Source organism: Physella acuta, unplaced genomic scaffold (assembly GCF_028476545.2).
Source record: "Physella acuta isolate Inbredline_101_S28 unplaced genomic scaffold, ASM2847654v3 ptg000440l, whole genome shotgun sequence".
Classification (NCBI taxonomy): domain Eukaryota; kingdom Metazoa; phylum Mollusca; class Gastropoda; family Physidae; genus Physella; species Physella acuta.
This window is the reverse complement of record NW_026731959.1, coordinates 170,469-190,444: the sequence shown is the minus strand read 5'-3', so window position 1 is coordinate 190,444 and position 19,976 is coordinate 170,469. Positions and strand designations below refer to the sequence as shown.

Below are 19,976 nucleotides of genomic sequence, written 5' to 3'. Positions count from 1 at the left end.
CCGGGGACATATGTCCCCCTCGCCCCAACCCCCCCCCCCCTCGCTACACTACTGCCTGTCTGTCTATATTTCGTTTCGTCATAGATGGACACGCTCTTGTGTAATTGCGGGCACTATGTTTTTTCCGACTCAGAGAGGTATAAAATATTTCTGTATACTTTGTATACGAGAGAGTAAAAATTCATAAAAAAACATTTTAGCAACAAGCTTCTATGTAACAATGCACTTAAAAGTAGAAAATAAATAATTTTCTGTAAGTATATAAAAATTCCCTACCATTTAAAATGCTATAAAGAAAAGCGTGGATCTCTTCCTAAATGTTAGTGAAGGTATCCGATAGATAAGGAACTGAATCACTTTTTTCTTAATAGCAATTTAAATAGTAGTGACTATATATTTTATATATATATATATATATATATATATAAACTAGTAGTTTATATATTTTAAGAAAATCGTTTATTTTCTACTTTTAGTGCATCATTACATAAAAGCTTTTTATTAAAACTTTTTTTTTAAGAATTGGTTTGTATAATAGACATCATAGCATCTGACTCTGTTTACAATCCTTGTTTTTTTTCTTCAAGCTGTCATCAATTAACTCAACATTGGCGACTATTGCTGGAGGGATCACACCCAGGATTTTCAAAAAACTCATTTCTTCCAAAAGCCCCAAAATAAAGCTCAAAACGAACAGCTTTAAGTATCAAATGGAGGAGATTATAAATAAGTACGAGCAGACCTGGCCATTGGCAGATTTAAAACTGACAAACATGGGCGTCGATAACGGTGAAAGTGATGTAGATACTGTTGATCTTTGTATTGATATGTGACAGTCCTCGCAACGATAATTTCTGCAGCTGAGCTTTCAACAATCATGACGCTGAAACTATGGCTCTCTATGTTCGAAACATAATTAACTGTAAACTATTAGAAAACACAAGATATTATTTTTACTATCAACATTATCACTTTATTTTTCATAGCAAAGAGATTTCATTATTGTTGCAACAACTGCAATATATTTTATTTAGTTTATACAAACATCTGCTTCCTTCGACCGCAGAATATTTATATATATAGGCCTATATATATATATATATATATATATATATATATATATATATATATATATATATATGTATATTTATATATATATATAGGCCTATACATATAAGTACAGAGGAAGTATTCTAATCTTGGAAAAAGTATCGAATTCGTGGTTTTCAAAAAATCTCGACGTTTTACTCCTTCCCTGAGTCGAAAAAAATTAGTTTAGCAATCTTGTCAGTATATATGTGTATGAATGTGTGTGTCTGTTTGTGAACACGAAAACTTAAATAGGGCCTACTGTTTTAGTTATTTTGGAGAAATTTTATGTAGACCTATATGTATTACATCAAATTTGTAGTTTTTTAATCAACTTTTTAACGATTTCCGTTAACTGTAAGTGGAACTTAATATGCATTGTAATTATTTAATTCCTTTAAATTATATGCTTAACTAACTTTTTAAAATTAATCAATGGTTCCTTTATAAAGCACACAATTTCCTCTCTAGTATACATACATTATGTGCGCATTTTTTGTATACGCAATTCTATTTTTTTTAAATTTGTAATATCCGAGAAAGTTGAGGGGAGATTACTCCCGCATTGTTAGTCTCAGCACAACATATTGTTTAAGGTAAAGTTTCCCTTTCAAACCTGACGGTCTACGGGGCAGAGTTTAAGTAGAGTTGAAGAGATAGTGTGGTCAACACTATACCCAACCGCCTTTACCATCAGGTACCCATCAGTGTTGGGTGGACTCAGGGATGGTCTACTGACTTGAACCCGGATTCGAACTCGAGACTTACGGTTTAGCAGTCTAGCTCACTACCGCTGGACCACTCCGTCCCATGTTGTTTAAGGTGTAAAAAGCGGGTGTAATCACCCTTAAATCTTCTCAAATGTTCTTATATAACACTACGGAGGATGGCAACTGGGGATTTAGATATGATTTTTTAATCAATTTTTTAAAAACTAAAAAACAGCTAACAATGTGTTTATAATGCGTTTTTGAAAAATCGAAAGTAGAGCAAAAATATTTCCGATCACCGAAAATTATTCAAAATTTGACAGAAAACTAACTAATTTGATGTAATAGGTTTACTTATGCATGAAATTTTATAAACCTATCATGTAACTGTACTCAATGCATCGTGTTCACGGACACACACAGAGACACACAGACAGAAAGCTCGACTCGATTATTCGTCAGACGCCAGAAGATGGATAAAGTGGATTTAGAATACTAAAATTAGTCTCCTATACTCAGTGTATGATGAAGTACTGAGGTGTAAAACAGTGAAAACTGTCAAAATTTCATGGGATTTTTGTGCACGATTACAATACTGCCTCATACACTGTATAAGAGAAAATAAAAAAAGCAGTTTTTTTCGAGAAAGTAGACTAATGTGGGTGTGAATTTTGGGAGCGTACACTAACAACGGTTTGAATATAAGCAAACACTGAGGCTGCTTGGTAGATTTTTGTTGCATATTTTTTTTCTTTACGAGTAAGACACAAACACACACCACGTCGCTTGAATTAGTCGTCCCTATGTCTTGGATCGCATGTAATAAATATGATTACAAACAGCCGGGTTTAGTGAAGACTATTAGGGGCAGATAATTTAGTTTGAAACGATTTTAAACGTAGGGGGGGGGGGGGGGGTAATTAAGTGGAGTTTACTTTAACGGAGGGGTGGGGGTGAAAGGGGGGGGGGGGTTATCGTCCTTACCGAGCTACTTATAGTGTTTTAAAGAAATATTTTCAGTGGCAGCGTTGGTAGTGTCGAATTCACAAATTATGAATAACTGAAAAGTAGAAAAAACAACTAAATAGCGGAGTATGATATGCCGCGGGTCGGCTCGTTATATATATAGGGTGGCCGGAAAGAACCGCAACGGAAAAAAGCGCAACGGAAAAAAGCGCAAATCAAAAAGCGCAACGGAAATAAGCGCAAAGAGAAAAAAGCGCAAACAGAAAAAAGCGCAAAGAGAAAAAAGCGCAAACGGAAAAAAGCGCAAAGAGAAAAAAGCGCACACAGAAAAAAGCGCAAACAGAAAAAAGCGCAAACGGAAAAAAGCGCAAAGAGAAAAAAGCGCACACGGAAAAAAGCGCAAAGAGAAAAAAGCGCAAACAGAAAAAAGCGCAAAGAGAAAAAAGCGCACACAGAAAAAAAGCGCAAACAGAAAAAAGCGCAAACGGAAAAAAGCGCAAAGAGAAAAAAGCGCAAACGGAAAAAAGCGCAAACAGAAAAAAGCGCACACGGAAAAAAGCGCAAACGGAAAAAAGCGCAAACGGAAAAAAGCGCAAACAGAAAAAAGCGCAAACGGAAAAAAGCGCAAACAGAAAAAAGCGCACACAGAAAAAAGCGCAAACAGAAAAAAGCGCAAACGGAAAAAAGCGCAAACAGAAAAAAGCGCACACAGAAAAAAGCGCAAACGGAAAAAAGCGCAAACAGAAACAGAAAAATGCGCAACCAGAAAAAACAACGAAAAATGTGCAAAAGAGAAATTTAGCACAAAGACCATATGGACTAGATGACACATTTATACATGACTGTTAGGGCTGCTTTTTTCCGTTGCGCTTTTTTCCGTTGCGGTTCTTTCTGGGAACCTATATATAGATGCCTTGCAGGATCGCCTAATGAATAACAGCAGGTGTTGACTTAGAGTCCAAACACCTGAGGATGTCCGGCGCGGTCATAGGTTTGAGGGGAGCTACCAGTCAGTCCGTGCCAGTCTGGTTGTTTGAGTACCTTTATTAATGTTGTGACTCGGTACTGTCCGCACCGCCTTATTAAGCTGCTATCGTAATATAGAGCACTGTTAATAACCGTTCCTTATTGATATATTGCTAGATGCAATTGTTCGCATAAAAGATAGACACAAAAAATTTCATAGGGAAAGATATGTTTCTATGATAAAATCACCTATATATATGACATTATATCGATGTGTAACTACTGTATTAATTCGTATTTTAATTATTGTTAAAATTGTTTATTTCTTTTTAATTAAAATATGTCCATTAAAATTATGCTTTTATCATTATTTACACACTTTTAAAAAGTTGCTTCTCTAAAACTTTATTAAAACAGTGGACTTAGAAATAAACAGAGCAAGCTATATTAGAATTGTTTTTTTTTTGTTTCTGTTTGCTGTATTTAATTTAGTCTATAGTTAGAGTTACTTTCTCAAAGACAGACATTACTCAATACATAGAAATAGGAGAATATGGTGGGGCTTTTTTTCAAATTTATGCTAGCGGAATTTCCGCGAGTTAAAAGTATCAGAAGAAAATACCTGTTTGGACATTAATGTAATTTTAAGAACATATTGTATTACTATACTGCTGGCTTAAAAATATACAATCACTACTATCACAATCACCTGATAAAAATGAAACAGGGAGTTCCTGACGATTCAGCGTCCTGCAAAGGAGTTCAGAAGTACTGATACTTAAGCATGTGTTCTAATTGCACGTGACGTGTTCTAGTGCCAGTGCCTCGAAAATGAGCTGTATGTTTTCTATATTCATTTTAGAGCGGTAGGAAAAAAAATTGGAACGCGATCGAGGCCAAGTTGTATTCTACGACACCCTAACTGAGGACAACCAATGCATACCTGGAATGCATACAACACACATTAAAATATCAAGGCGGTTGAAAACTTGAAAGTTTTGAATAACTAGCGTAAATGTGAACGTGAACGTGAACGTGAACGTGAACGTGAACGTGGACGTTTACGTGAACGTGAACGTGAACGTGAACGTGAACGTGAACGTGAACGTGAACGTGAACGTGAACGTGAACGTGAACGTGAACGTGAACGACAACGACAACGATAACGACAACGACAACGACATCGACAACGACAACGACAACGACAACGTCCTGGACCTGGACCTACACCTACACCTACACCTACACCTACACCTACACCTACACCTACGCCTACGCCTACGCCTACGCCTACGCCTACGCCTACACCTACACCTACACCTACACCTACACCTACGCCTACGCCTACACCTACGCCTACGCCTACGCCTACGCCTACGCCTACGCCTACGCCTGCGCCTACGCCTGCGCTTACGCCTACGCCTACGCCTACGCCTACGCCTACGCCTACGCCTACGCCTACGCCTACGCCTACGCCTACGCCTACGCCTACGCCTACGCCTACGCCTACACCTACACCTACACCTACACCTACACCTACACCTACACCTACACCTACACCTACACCTACACCTACACCTACACCTACACCTACACCTACACCTACACCTACACCTACACCTACACCTACACCTACACCTACACCTAGAACTAGAACTAGAACTAGAACTAGATCTAGACCCAGACCTAGACCTAGACCTAGACCTAGACCTAGACCTAGAAACTGACTTAGATCTAGACGAGAAATCGACAATGACAGTGACCTTCATTGAGGTCGACGTTGACATTTAATTTGACATAAAAATGTTCATTGTAAATAAATAAATAAATAACGCTGTTGCAACACATTCTAACACGACGTTAGTTCGGAATGTGTGAGAAAGCTACGCATCACTATACATATCCGGCTTCGTGTGCGATCTTACATTTTAAAATAGTGTCAAATAAGAAACGTCTACACTTGACTGAAGTTACATATGTTTTGAAATTCATGATATGTTGCAATTCATTTTTTATGTCACGTAAATAATTGTCAATGGAATGTAACTGCAATAACTATTTACACTACCTTCATTTTATTTTTATTTTTTATTTTTAGTAAGCCGGCAATGGTTCAACGCCTAAGTTATGTTAGAAATGTGTAGGAGGCAGCCGGATTCTAATTTAAACAACCGGACTTATACACTTCTTCACTTATCAACCGTTTAGTAGTAATGCATTATATATATATATATATATATATATATATATATATATATATATATATATATATATATATATATATATATATATATATATATGTGTGTGTGTGTGTGTGTGTGTGTGTTAGTTATGGAGAATTGGCTAATTTAGGATAACAAATTAATTAAACATAATATTAGAGCCTATTCACGTAAATTAAGTCTCTTACACAAAATCAAAAAACGGTGCTACTATCGGAAAAATCCGAAACACTGTTTCAACTGACCAGAGGCCATATTTCCTTATATAAACTTAGTACTGTTTTTGTAAAAGTAAAATAAACTTAGTACTGTTTTTGTAAAAGTAAAATAAATACACATATTTAGACATACAAACCCTACCCTAACTCTTAAGGACTTAGAACAACCTGAGGTGGTCACTATAAAATAGGCGTTATATTCTGGAAAACTTCGGGGGGTCTTTAAAAATGACCATTCCGAATTCCCTATATAATCATTGTTAATTTAAAGAAAACGATGACTATTTTCAAAACATTTTTTATGGTACCTGGACTTTGTACATTTGGCTCATTTTTTTTCATTTACGGGTACATAAATGGGCCATTAGGAAAAACTCGCTGTGCGAGGGCTAAAAAGTGGCCACGTGAAATTCTCCTAATATGAGCGATATATCGAAACAACCAATTGCCGGAAGACCCGCATTGATATTTTATGAGGTCGTTGAAAATCTCCCATAGATGCCATATCTAGGAAACATAGGTTAAGCGGTTACATCTGACGAGTCGTATATCCCTATATAATCTTTGTGATTTACGTGATAAACAATATTTGCATGCATCTCGATAAATGGCTAGGGAAATTATCTTTATTTGAGCAATATACCGGAAAAAAAAATTACCGAAAGACCCCAAGCTGATATTTTATAAGGTCATTGACCGACCCTGGATGACAACAAAAAAGTTATGCCCGTCGAAAAACTCACTAAGGGCCGTTAGATTAGTCCAGAGGCAATATTTTCTTAAGCATAACATATTTTTGTGAAAATTGAAAGTAAACAAAGACTAAGTCATTTGGTTTATTTAGAAGGGAGGTAGCTTTCTAAAGAAATAATTAATTGCATTTCAATTAATTTTATACTATTTTCAAGAAAGACAAATAACGACAAACTATAGCATTAACTTAAGTCCGTAATACAGTAATATACGTAACCTAATTAAATTGTAGATATTAACTATAAAAGTTAATGAAAAAATAATATTTGAGTTTATACTATTAAGGGTGCCTCTGAGGGTTTAATTACCTTGCGAATTATAACTTTGAGAATATATTCTACAGGCTTTACACTAAAATGAAATTACTGTTTAAACTTAGGTAAGCACTTCACATAACAGCCAATCACCAATACATTAAACATTCAAATTCTCAATTGTTTAAAAAAAAGCGAAGCTAGGTAATATACTTAATTTTGGGAATAGAACAGAATGGATAAGGTCTATCTTTGAATATAACTTCTACTATTGGTGACACTAGGAGTCAGCTATAACTTGCGCATGCGCATTCGTATCGGTCTCATTGCATTAAAAAATGTAGAGGTATAAAAGTATCTAGCGAGGCATTCGAAGCACGCATTCTGCTGTCGTATCCTGCAATCGTTAGTGAAGCAATTAACATTACCATATGACTACGACGTACTACCCTAAACCATTAACGCAAGTGTTTTTATTTTTATTTAAATATTTATTTAATAATATCTATATAAATTAAAATGTATTTACATTTACTTTTTAATAATATAAATTTGAGAATGTTATGTAGTAAACAAGTATTAATATCATGGCGAACGTCAACGTTCATAAGTTGCGTTTCGAAACAGTCTATTAAACGGCTTGCTCTAAAGTCTTAAGAAAAGGTCCTAGGTGCTTTGACCACAGGTACTTTGACCATGGGGGGGTTTGACCATAGGGGGTTTGACCACAGCGGGGCTTTGACCAGAGGGGGTTTGACCACAGCGGGGCTTTGACCACAGACGGGGTTAACCATAATATATAGATTTTAAAATAGAGATTATAAACTGTTATTTGATTTAAACTTAAGATACAATTAATACAATTTCATAAATGTTTCCTGAGAGTCAAACCCCGTATGGTCAAAGAACCTGTGGTCAAAGGTCCGCGTACCTTAGAAAAAGTATCTAACAAAAATACAATATGGTCTAAAACAGTCAAAAATACATATTGAGTAATATGCTTTCTGCTTGCTGTTTCTATTGTCGAAAATATATACACCTGGAAATGGGGTGCAGTGGCTGGGTAGCGCCAAAATAATTTAAGCACACAGATATTTGTGATATTGCAAATGTGTAACGTAAACTTTGACATTGAGTAACTTCGTTGTTTGATTTATGATGATATAAAGGAACGAATCAGTTCTATATAAAGTTTATGTTACATTATATTGTTATCGGGGCTTGAATTACCCGTTAAGTTTAAAACATCTTTCTTCGGGTAAAAAAGGCTTACATCTTCTCCCGCAGCGAAGCAAAAAATCATAAAAGGAACGCGAAAATTAATGTATTATGGTCAACTATTGGAAGGAAACAATTTGTGAAACATTTGATACTGAATTTGTATTTATAATTATATTTAATATTTAAAAAGTTTTCAGGAAATGACGACTGATCCGGTCAGAAATCACAACCAAGAACTTTTGAAAAAATTAATGCCGGGTGACCTGGTCAAGTTTCCAAGAGGATGGTACACACATTGGGGTGTATATGAAGGTAAGATAGTTTATTCACAATTGTATATCTAGAACAGGGGTCTCCAAACTACGGCCCGCGGGCCGGATGTGGCCCGCGAGGTCCTCTCATCCGACCCGAGGAGATCTTTTTGTCCACAGAAAAACGTTTGTTGTTGATGGCCGAGAAACTTTGTCAGACAAATCAAAGACATGCCTGGAAGAAACTGGCCCCCAAACTGAAATTTGATAGTTAATGCGGCCCTTGGACTGAAAAGTTTGGAGACCCCTGATCTAGACCAATTAAAAAAATGTTGTTGATGATTGAATATGAAAAATATATGAGGTGAAAACATTTTTGGATAGGAGACATATAAAACACCATTTATCTAATTTTATTCTAGCGCAGGCTACTAAATCATTTATCGTGTTTTCATTTGATTTTGTTTAAACCAGGTAATAACTCCATGATCCACGTGGCAGGCGTATTCGAGGAGTCTGTGCTAAAACACAAAGCTGAAATTAAACGAGAAGACTTCTATACAGTTTGCGATCGTGACAAAGCTTACAGTGGCAATGATATGGATAAAGAATGGGAGTAAGTGTACAAGTCATTCAATACTTTAGCATTATATTCTTAACAACATATTTCTTAAAGGAAGGGTATTGTCAGAACTTTAAAACGTCCAAGATATTTATAAACAGGACTAAATAGTCTGGGGATTGAATGTTTATTAGTTACATGAAGACCATTAAGCAAGCCACGAAACATAAGGTGATAAATTTAATTAAAACCTTCATAAATAAATTTAAAATGTTTGTTGTTTTCAATACAAAGAAAGTTTATAACCTATTCAAATCAAATTTAATTTAACTATGGTTTTCGATTTGAAAATACAATTATATAGTAATTTATGAAGATGTGCATCTTTCGAAGATAACCACCAGTTTCTTTAACAAAATATGTTTGCGGGGAGAGGGGGGGGGGGAGGGGGTAAAATTTATACATATTAAACCCTTTCAACATTTTTGTGTTACAAAATGAATTTATTTTATATTTAGACCGCTTAAGACTGCTGACATTATACGTCGTGCTAAGGCCAACATTGGACAAATGCGATACGATTTGCTGTTTAACAACTGTGAACATTTTGCTAAATGGTGCCGGTATGGTAGAAAGTCGAGTGAACAGGTAATCAATGGTTGTATTATATACTACTTTATATACAAATACTGTTTTTCTTTTTTCAAGCTTTTAATGAAATCTAAATGAAAAAAAAAATGCAGAAAATTCAAATCAATAATTTCGTTTTCCTTTGTACACATACAGGTTAATGAGGTTTTCCAATTCATGGAAGAAGCTTTGATCGTGCTTACTGTTGAATTGAAAACGTTGTTAAAAGTAGAAATGCACAATGAATCCAGTTTGTACATTTCCTTTTCATAGTTTTTATAAGCTTTAATTTAGATCACAACGTCTGTTTGTTTGTTTGTTAGTTTGCTTTTTTGTGGGTCCGTGGCAAAGCGTGTAATTCAGTTTGAACCACTTCTAATGCGTTTCAAACTTAATTTTTATATACATTTAATTAAATAACAACGCAAAAATATCAACTGGTTTTTGAGTTTAATGAGTTTACTCATTAAAATTTAATCAAAAGATCCTAAATCCAATAATAAAGGGGGAATAACAAGATTAATTATTAGCGATTACATGAGAAGCTAATCGACGAACTAAACTGCTTAGAAGGTGCATATATTAATTAGTTTAGAGGTTGTAAGCTACTGGTCGGGTGTTAAAGCAAGAATATTTAGTGATAGACTAAATATGTACAACTTCATTACGAAGGAATAACTTAATAAAAGTGAAAAAAACATATAAAAACTTTAAACATAATAAGCATTTGAATGCATAGAAAATCCTAATACACAAACGCAACTGTACCCTTTTCTTCTCTCTCTTTCTCTTTCTCTTTCTCTCTCCCTACATATTTGTCGAAGCTATGAGATCAGTATCTTTAGAATATAATTGAGAACTTAATAATACAGGCTTTTGTTGATAATAATATGTTGGATGCATTAAATGTATAAACACAATTTTATTTAAAGACAGAAAAAGGCATATTTGGATGTTGAAACACAACTTTAGTTATGCAACGGGAGAAGTGCTTATGGTTGTGACAAGCATGTTCTCCAGAATATATAAAAGAATCACAAAAACTATCACTAGCAAAATGACTTCACATGTAACACATAAAAATATCTTTACGAAAAAATGTTAGAAAAACGTTTAATTAAACTATGGGAAGAGGATAACGCAAAGGGCGTTACTGATTTAAGGATAAAAATAGTGTTAAAACTCGAATGTTGAAAATGATACCTAGGGCAGATGAGGCTCGTTAGCTGGGGACAGCCACTCTTCTAGGAGAGACAGCTCCAAAATCAAACAACTTCTGCTTTGTAGTTTGTTCTTGACAATAGCTATGGAAGCAAATCCAAAATGAAATCAGGTTTAAATCGGAGTCAATGACCTAAACGTGTAGAGGGGGTGGAGGCAGGCGTTTTGTAACTGAAATAGCAATATAAACAGAAAGTGATATTTCAACGCCAAGGGTAGACAAGGCTACAGAAAATAGTTATTGGCCTCAATGGCGCATAACCAGTTGACACGGATACTTGGAGGGGATCCCTTCCAACACCAAAATTAAGAACGAAGTGCATTTAAAACAAATGTAGTCGTATTGTTACAACTGCTTTATATATACATATATTTTAAATGACGACCAAAGAACATATTTATTCTACTCTATATTTATATAATACTAGCGTACCCGACCCCCGCGCGTTGCCGCGGGGATAGAAGAAAGTTTGACGAAATATATTAGAAGGATATCACCAATGCATTACCAATCATTTGTTTTTAAACGCGCGACGTCTTTTCTAAAAATGAGTTATTTAAATGTAAACAAAGCCTCCGCTTGGATCATAAATATCGGGACACGGGTTTACCTACACTACAGCATGAAAACATTGAGTGTACATTAATCACTCACCGAAATAATATGGTAGAACACACTTCGGTGACGGCCCATGTGTCAGAGACGTAGAGGGGCACTCTCAGGGCCTCCACCTCCCGATTAAACTACCGCATAGGCGCGGCGTACGACCCCTGTCTCCCTAAAACTAACAGGCGCCATCGTGCCAAATAGCCTCCTGTTAATAGTGATGCAGATTTTGTCATTCGCTAAATTGAAACAAATGAACAGGATTTTTTTTAAACACGTAAACAAATTATTTGACGTGTTTTAACCCTTTATTTACGGAATTATGTTCTGAATGAGATTTTTACTTAAACAATGTGTTACTATATTGCTTTTGGCACATTCAAAGCATATATCGAAGGAAATTTCGTTTCATAAATTTTTAATGGCCCAAACAGATATTGGTACTTATAAGTACCGTCAGTAAACTAGGACATTTTTTTTCAAAAAAATTTTTTTTACAAAACAGGAACAAACGATACAATTTATTAACTAATAACATGGCAATCATTATAACAATCACTTTTTTGTAATTTTCACACATAAATACAGCACAAAAGTATATTTTGAGTACGATTTTTACTGGATTTTCTATCGGAACACATCTTAGACCTCAAACACAGCAAAAGTAGTCGACATGTCATGCTCCCTCAATCTTGTCTGTGGTCTTTCTAGTGTTGCAACGGTTGCCGGAATGAATATGCTTTTGCTGGAAGCTTCCAATAACTAGTACAATGAGCCGCATAAACAAACAAAAGCCTAGTCATTCAGCACACAACTACTAGAAATACTAATATAATTGTAGCCTACTATAATGTTATGACAAGTCTACACTACAGTGCAAAGTTCATAAATAGAAGTGAGCTCAATGTGTTTTGGAAGAAGTAGTGGATTACTCTTTTCTGCTTACTGATTTAAATTTACCTTATAGATCTATACTATATGCAGAAGTATGGACTATTACTAGTCTACAGGTATACATTATGTAAATGCTAGTTGTTGTAGGCAAGACAGTTCATTGCAGTAAATATAACTAACAAATTAAATCTTACAACCTGAACTAGGCTTTGGTATACAAATGAAGTATACTAAACCTTATAAACGAGCCTGCAACTGATACCTTTATTCTTGTTATTTTTTACTTTCTCGTATATACGAAGTATAGAGAAAGTATTGTAATCGTGCACAAAAATCACTTGAAATTTTAACAATTTTCACCGTATTACACCTCAGTCCTTCATCACATCCGAAGTATAGAGGACTTATTTTAATCGGGCAAAAATTATCAATCCAGATGTATCAAAATTAAGAGGTTTTATGCGTAATCCAGTCTGAAAAACTGGGCTTTGCAATTCTGTCCGTATGTCTGTGTGTCTGTGTGTGTGTCCGTGTGTAAACACGATTACTTGAGTACCGTTATAGCTAGGTTGATGAAATTTCATATATAAGTATTTTATCAAAATCGTAGATCCGTATCAACTTTTGAGCGATTTCCGATAACCGGAAGTGGTACTTTTCCTACTTTGAATTTTTCAAGAGCCTATAACTTGAGTACTATTTCAGATAGATAAATGAAATTTCACATGTAAGTAAAAGATCTAATTCTCTACCTTCTGTTAAATTTTGAGTAATTTCCGTTGACCGGAAGTAGTAATTTACGCTACTTCCGATTTCTCAAAAAACTAATGTAAATTTTTAAAGTACTAATAATATTGCGCGCTATTGTACACTTTTTTATTTGTCGTTCACTAGTTCACTTGGCGTGCAATTATTTTGTCTACGAGATTTTAATCTATTTTTAAAACTTTAAGTATTTAAAATGGATTAAAAATCATGTCAATAGCCCGAGTTCCCATCCCCTGTTGTTTTATATAAGAATATTCGAGAAAGTTTAGGGGAGATCACTCCCGGTTTATTTACTACTAGAAATGAACATGTAATTACAATATTTCTTAGGTAAACCATATGCAAACCTTCTTATAAATGTGTAAATATCATTTTTTGAGTACATTTCGATAAGTAATTATCAAGACAATATTTATGTAACTCCACCTAACAAATCTGCAATTTTCTAAAAATCCTAAAAAAAATGACCGTGTGCCCTGACGGTACTTATAAGTCCACTTGTAAACATCGATCTAATATAAAGACAATTTGATTAAAATTGTATAACTAGAAGTTAAACGCGTTTGCCTGACTATTGAAGGTGCCAATAAAAAATATTTGGGGTTGAAAACTTGAAAAATAAGGTAAAACAAAAGGAAATCAGGAACGGGTGTGAGAAATGTACAGAAAAATTGTGAACTACCGATATAGCAAGACATTGAAAAAGCGCCACACCATTAATTTTTTTAAAAACATTGATACCTCCGACTACCGGCGACTCGGGGGAGATAATACTATAAAATACATCAATAATTTTTAAAATTCGTATGTAATTTAATATAATACAGGCACTTAATTAAAGTGGTACTTATAAGTACCGTCAGTAGATAAAGGGTTAACACATCAGTGTGACTGATGCAATATGCTAGCTTTACTAATGGTCTATTATTAGATGCTCGATCTCAATTTCTGACTGGATCGTCTAATAATAGATGCTTATTGCATCATTCGCAAAGTGACGAAACTCTACAGTAGGCTCCTCATATTCAAAAAGTTATTTTTTCATCTTTCGCAAGTTGACGAAACTGTACAGAAGGATTTCCTCGCGTTACAAAGTTATTTTTAGAAGCCTGTTGTAGTTTTACTGCTGTTGTGTTTTTTATATACCGTGTATAGAGAAAAAAAAATCGCTCCCCCCCCCGGAGGGCGCCGCCCTTGCAATATTAAAAAAATATTTTTTTGCAGAACCCTACCATTGAGTGATCTAATCATCTCCCCAAAGTTTCATGGTACACGGATCAACGGTGTGAAACCGAAATAGACTTTTATCTTTATAAACCGTATATAGAGAAAAATCGCAGCCTCCCGTGGCGCCGCCCTTGCGAAATTTAAAAATGATTATTTGTTTTACAGAACCCTTCCCTGAATTGTTCTAATCAACTCCCCAAAGTTTGATGGCGATCAGATAAATGGTGTAAAACCAAAATCGACTTTTATTTTTATATACCGTATATTGAGAAAAATCCCACCATTCCGTAGCGCCGCTCTTGAGAAATTAAAAAAAAAAAAGATTTTTTTTTGCAGAAACCTTCCCTGGAGTGTCCCAATCAACTGCCCCAAAGTCTCATGGCTATCGGATAACGGTGTCACACCAAACTCAACTTTTATTTTTATATCCCGTATAGTGAGAAAAATCGCACCCTCCCGTGGCGCCGCCCTTGCAAAATTAAAAATTATTTTTCTACAGAACCCTTTCCTAGAGTGGTATAATGAACTCCCCAAAGTCTCATGGCTATCGGATGAACGATGCCAAACCAAAATCGACTTTTATTTTTATATACGGTATATAGAGAAAAACAAATCGCGCCCTGCCGGGGCGCCACCCCTGCGAATTTGAAAATGTTTTTTTCGCAAAAACCTCCCCAGGAGTATTCTCAACATCTTCCCAGCGTTTCATGGCGATCGTGTGAACGGTGTCACTGCAATTCACTTTTATTATTTTTATATACCGTATATAGAGAAAAACAAATCGCGCCCTGCCGGGGTGCCACCCCTGCGAATTTGACATTTTTTTTTTCGCAGAAACCTCCCCAGGAATATTCTCAACAACTTCCCAAAGTTTCACGGCGATGTGATGAGAGGTGTAGTAATGCATAAAGGACAAACAAACACACAGACACACAGACATACATTGCTTTTTATATATATAGATGATTTGTACTCATACAATAATATTTTTGCTAAACTTAACCATTTATACTTTCTTTGAATTGCTATACAAACTTCTATCATTTTATTATTGAAAACCTAAATTACTGTTTCGTTTAGTTTATTTTTTTAAAATAAGTAGGTACGTATTTATAATAGCTTTAAAGTAATATCTTCTGCTTTTCATGAAGTAGTGCATCTGTTAATTTTAGAAAGACTATTCAGAATGGCTACAGATAGAAACCAGACTCACAACTTGAATGTTTTGAGATCTTTGAAACCCGGAGATCTTGTCAAATTCCACAGGAGTTTGTACACTCATTGGGCTGTTTACGAAGGTTAGTACAAAAGTTTACGAAAGTGACTACATTATGAAGGTTAGTACATTCATGAGGATCATTTATTAAGATCATATTAAATTGTAGGGGATTTAACAAAATAAAAGATAAAAGTGGCTACTTTGTTTGCTTGTTATTGAATCATATTCAATTAAAAAAATGTAATGTATGAAACAAAAAGTTAAAAAATCGGGCTTCGCGTTTTAACCAATATATTTATCCTCCGTATAACAATACCACTATAAACGCATGGTTAAAGTTTACCAGTTTAAATATTATGAATACTTGGCTGTTGCTCTTTTTAAAAGTTCATCCCTCATTACTGTTTTGCGTAAATGAGAATTATAAATGTTTAAGTCGAAAACTTTTTTGTGGTGCGCTTTCAAGTTGAAATGTAATGTTGCTCATTTGGTATAGTTATCATTTAGTGTAATATTTATTTTTATACTTATATGTAGGCTTAGGTATAAAAAAAATTTAATGATTTTTTTCTTTCTTTGTTTTTTTAATGTAGGTGATAGTAATGTAATCCACGTGGAAGGATCATTCTGTGATGATATAAAAAGACACAAAGTTGAAATAAAACGTGAGCATTTCTTACATGTTGCACAAGGTGACAAGGCTTATGATGGGAATGACATGGATGATGACTGGGTGTAAGTTATGCTAAGAATAATACGTTTACAATTGTATTATGAATGAAAGCTTTATATAATAATCTTCTTATACGCAGCTAAGCGTCGGTTGACGGCCAAAATAGGTATATTCATAATTTGTTTTAAATTTTAAAATGCTTGTCGTATTACGTTTCTTTCTTCTCACTTGATTTGTACTATGTTAAATATTTCTTAGGTTCTGCTACAAACAGAATTTAAATTACAGTCAACCTTAGTTAATTATTATAAAATATAACCTATTTAGAAAAATAAATAAATATACAATATGTTATTCATCATGCCAACCCAGTGTGCTTCCTAAAGAAGTGGGTAATGTTTTGGTGCAGTTGATCGAACCTTTAAATGTGATATATTTTGTCGAAACTTGAGATAAACACGATCTAATATATATATATATATATATATATATATATATATATATATATATATATATATATATATATATATATATATATATATATAGATATAGATATATATATATACTTATATAAATATAAAGCAATGCATGTGTATGTTTCTATTTTTGTCTTTTATGAAATACTACACCTTTCAATTCCATCGGGATGAAATTTCTGGAAGGTATGACTATTTGTGAAAAATATTTCAAATTTGCAGGGTTGGCGCCCCAGCAGGGCGATATTCGATTATTCTCTATATACAGTATTTTTAAAAAAATTGATTGCGGTTTGACACAGGGTAATTTCAACACACATTTTAGGGTACTTGCCCTCTGTATATCTGGCTAATTCTTTGCATGCACCTCTATATGTGGCTAGGCCGTATGGGAAAAACTGTTGATCAGACTCAAAGCTCTCTAGGAGGGCTAAAAAATGACCGCAAGTGAAATTCTCCTTATATAAGATATATGTAAATAAATTGACGAACAACCCCCCCCCCCCCCTCTAATATTTTGTGAGGTCGTAGACCGACACTGGAAATAACAAATAAAATTTATTCCCGTCGGAAAAACACATTACGTTTGTTGGATTTGTCCAGATGCACTATTTTCTTATACAAACAATTGCTTGTGAAAAAGTTAACAAAAACTACGTCATTTGGTCCTTATACAGGGGTGGTAACTTATTTAAATATTTTTTAAAATAATTTTTATACTATTTAAAACAATATTACAAAGTATAGCAGTCGTTTAAATAGATATTTCGTTATAAATTAAGTTATGTATTGTAGTGAAATTGCACAAATATTAATCGTCAAACTGAATTTGATATATTTTTGATTTATACTATTAAAGAAGCCTTTTCAGTTCTAATAACCTTGCGCGTAATAAGTCTGCGAATACTCTACCCATGTTTGCATGACATAAAATTACTGAGACTCTTTAAACTTAGGCTCTAAGCACTCCACATAACAGCCAATCAACAATTAATCAATTATTCAAATTCTCAATTTCTTTATTTTAAAACCAAAGCAAAACTAGTAAATATGCCTAGTTATTTAATACTTAAAAAAGAATTGCGCACCAAATGAACCCACGCAATATGTCTAAAAATAATTTGGAAAATTAGTTCTTTATAAAGGAATCATTGCTAATTTTTTTTATAAAGTTAATTTGACATCTAATTAAGTCAAATATTTTATGTCAACTTTCATTTCAATTGATTCTTTATCTACTTAAAAAGTTTGAACCATTCAGTAAATTAGGTGATAGCTTTTTGAAAAAAAACGGGAAAGTTATTATCACTCACGGTTATCGGAGGTCACTCACAAATTGAAAATTATCCTAGTGTAAGAACCTATACTATACTTATACATGAAATTTATCTTACCTAACTGAAGCAGTACTCAATGTAAACTGTTCACACGGAAATATGGTAAAGTGCCACATCCGGTACTGATAGAATACTGGGCATACAATTGTATATTTAAATTTGAAATTTCATCTACTTAACTTAAAGGTTCCACTAGTTATTGGCTTTTGAGAAACCGTAAGAAGAGTATATACCATTTCGGTTACAAGAAATCGTTAAAAACTTTCATTAAGCATAACCACAAATGTGATGAACAGTTACATTTGAAATTGCATCAACGTAACTGAAATGGTACTCAAAAGATCGTGTTAAAAGACACACTCAGACATGGAAAAAATTGTAAAAACCAAGTTTTTCCGTTCCGGAAGGATGTAAAACTTCAAAGTTTGTCAAAATCTCAATTTAGATTTTTCGCACGATTAGAATACATTGTTTATGTTCCGTATAAGATAAATTACAGAGGTGTCAAATTATTCAGCACGATTACAATACTCCCTTTATACTTTGTATACTAAATCTATTAAAAATCTTCACTAACGCAAAACAACAAATACCGAACGTAATTCAGATGTCAAAATATGTTTTTATTTTTGCTTTTGCTTTTCAAGAGCTGTTGACACTGAAATTGTACTACAGCGAGCACAGAATAGCATTGGACACTGGCAATACGCGCTAGTCTTCAACAACTGCGTCCAGTTTGCTAAATGGTGTCGGTATGGCCTCAGATCCAAAAAACAGGTAATTCAAAAAGTTGTTATCTTTCAAATTTGAAATTGCAATATTTAGATAACTGTTTTACGTATTATACTGTGTTTTAAAAACCTGCTGTTTGAAAAAGTATCAGTTGGAGCTAAACCTGTATGTATATTAGTTATGCATGTCATAACTTTTAAAATATTGATAGAATCGTTTTACATGTGATCAACATGTGGGCAATAGTGATCAGATTAATGTGTGTTCACTGAGTGGTTAATATGTGGTCATCACATGGTCATCAGCTAATCATACCGTTGTGAGGTAATCATTTAGTCACCTAGTTTGTCCCATGAAGTCATATTATAATCATCACGTATTATTCTTATTATCAGTTTATAGTATGATAACCGTGTGTTCATCAATTGGTTGTCATCGGGTCATAATCTGGTCATAATAAGGTCATCATGTTGTCATCATGTAGTTACCATATGGTTATTATGTGGTTATATGTATTTTACAGCTTAATGAGTTCTTCCGATTCGATGAAGAAGATGTAATGGTTGATTCCAAACAGGCTCTAACTGTCAAAGTAAATGCAGAATGATGTAAGTTATGTGTGTTGATAAATGTATGTATATGTGTGTAAAGATGAAATCGTTATAAAAATGTAATTTAATAAAAATAAAAAAAACATAATAGTTGTTATAAAACTAAATATCGTTATTAATTTAAGAAAACATTAATTATGTGTATATTTTCTCAAGTTAATTAAATTTCCTAAAATTTTAACAGGTTGGAGTTTACAGCGCCAAAACTGATTAATCAGCCTACATGAAATAATCAAAACAAATTATAATATTTAAAGAACAATTTAACTTTTTATTAATAAAACATTTTACCTTTTTACTTACACATATTTATTTATTTTATATACTGCATATAATGTATTAGCTAGTTGCTAGCTTTTGTGATATTAA

General features: G+C 33.9%; 1 protein-coding gene across 1 annotated transcript; it reads left to right on the top strand.

The window, feature by feature from the left end:
• The first annotated feature begins 8,599 nt into the window (after positions 1 to 8,599).
• On the top strand, positions 8,600 to 19,276 carry LOC131943066 (uncharacterized). The gene is made up of 8 exons (XM_059303076.1): positions 8,600 to 8,711; positions 9,125 to 9,266; positions 9,731 to 9,860; positions 9,999 to 10,092; positions 15,732 to 15,857; positions 16,372 to 16,513; positions 18,912 to 19,041; positions 19,208 to 19,276. Exons 1-8 carry the CDS (start codon positions 8,600 to 8,602, stop codon positions 19,274 to 19,276), a joined length of 945 nt encoding a protein of 314 aa, XP_059159059.1.
• Positions 19,277 to 19,976: the final 700 nt, after the last annotated feature.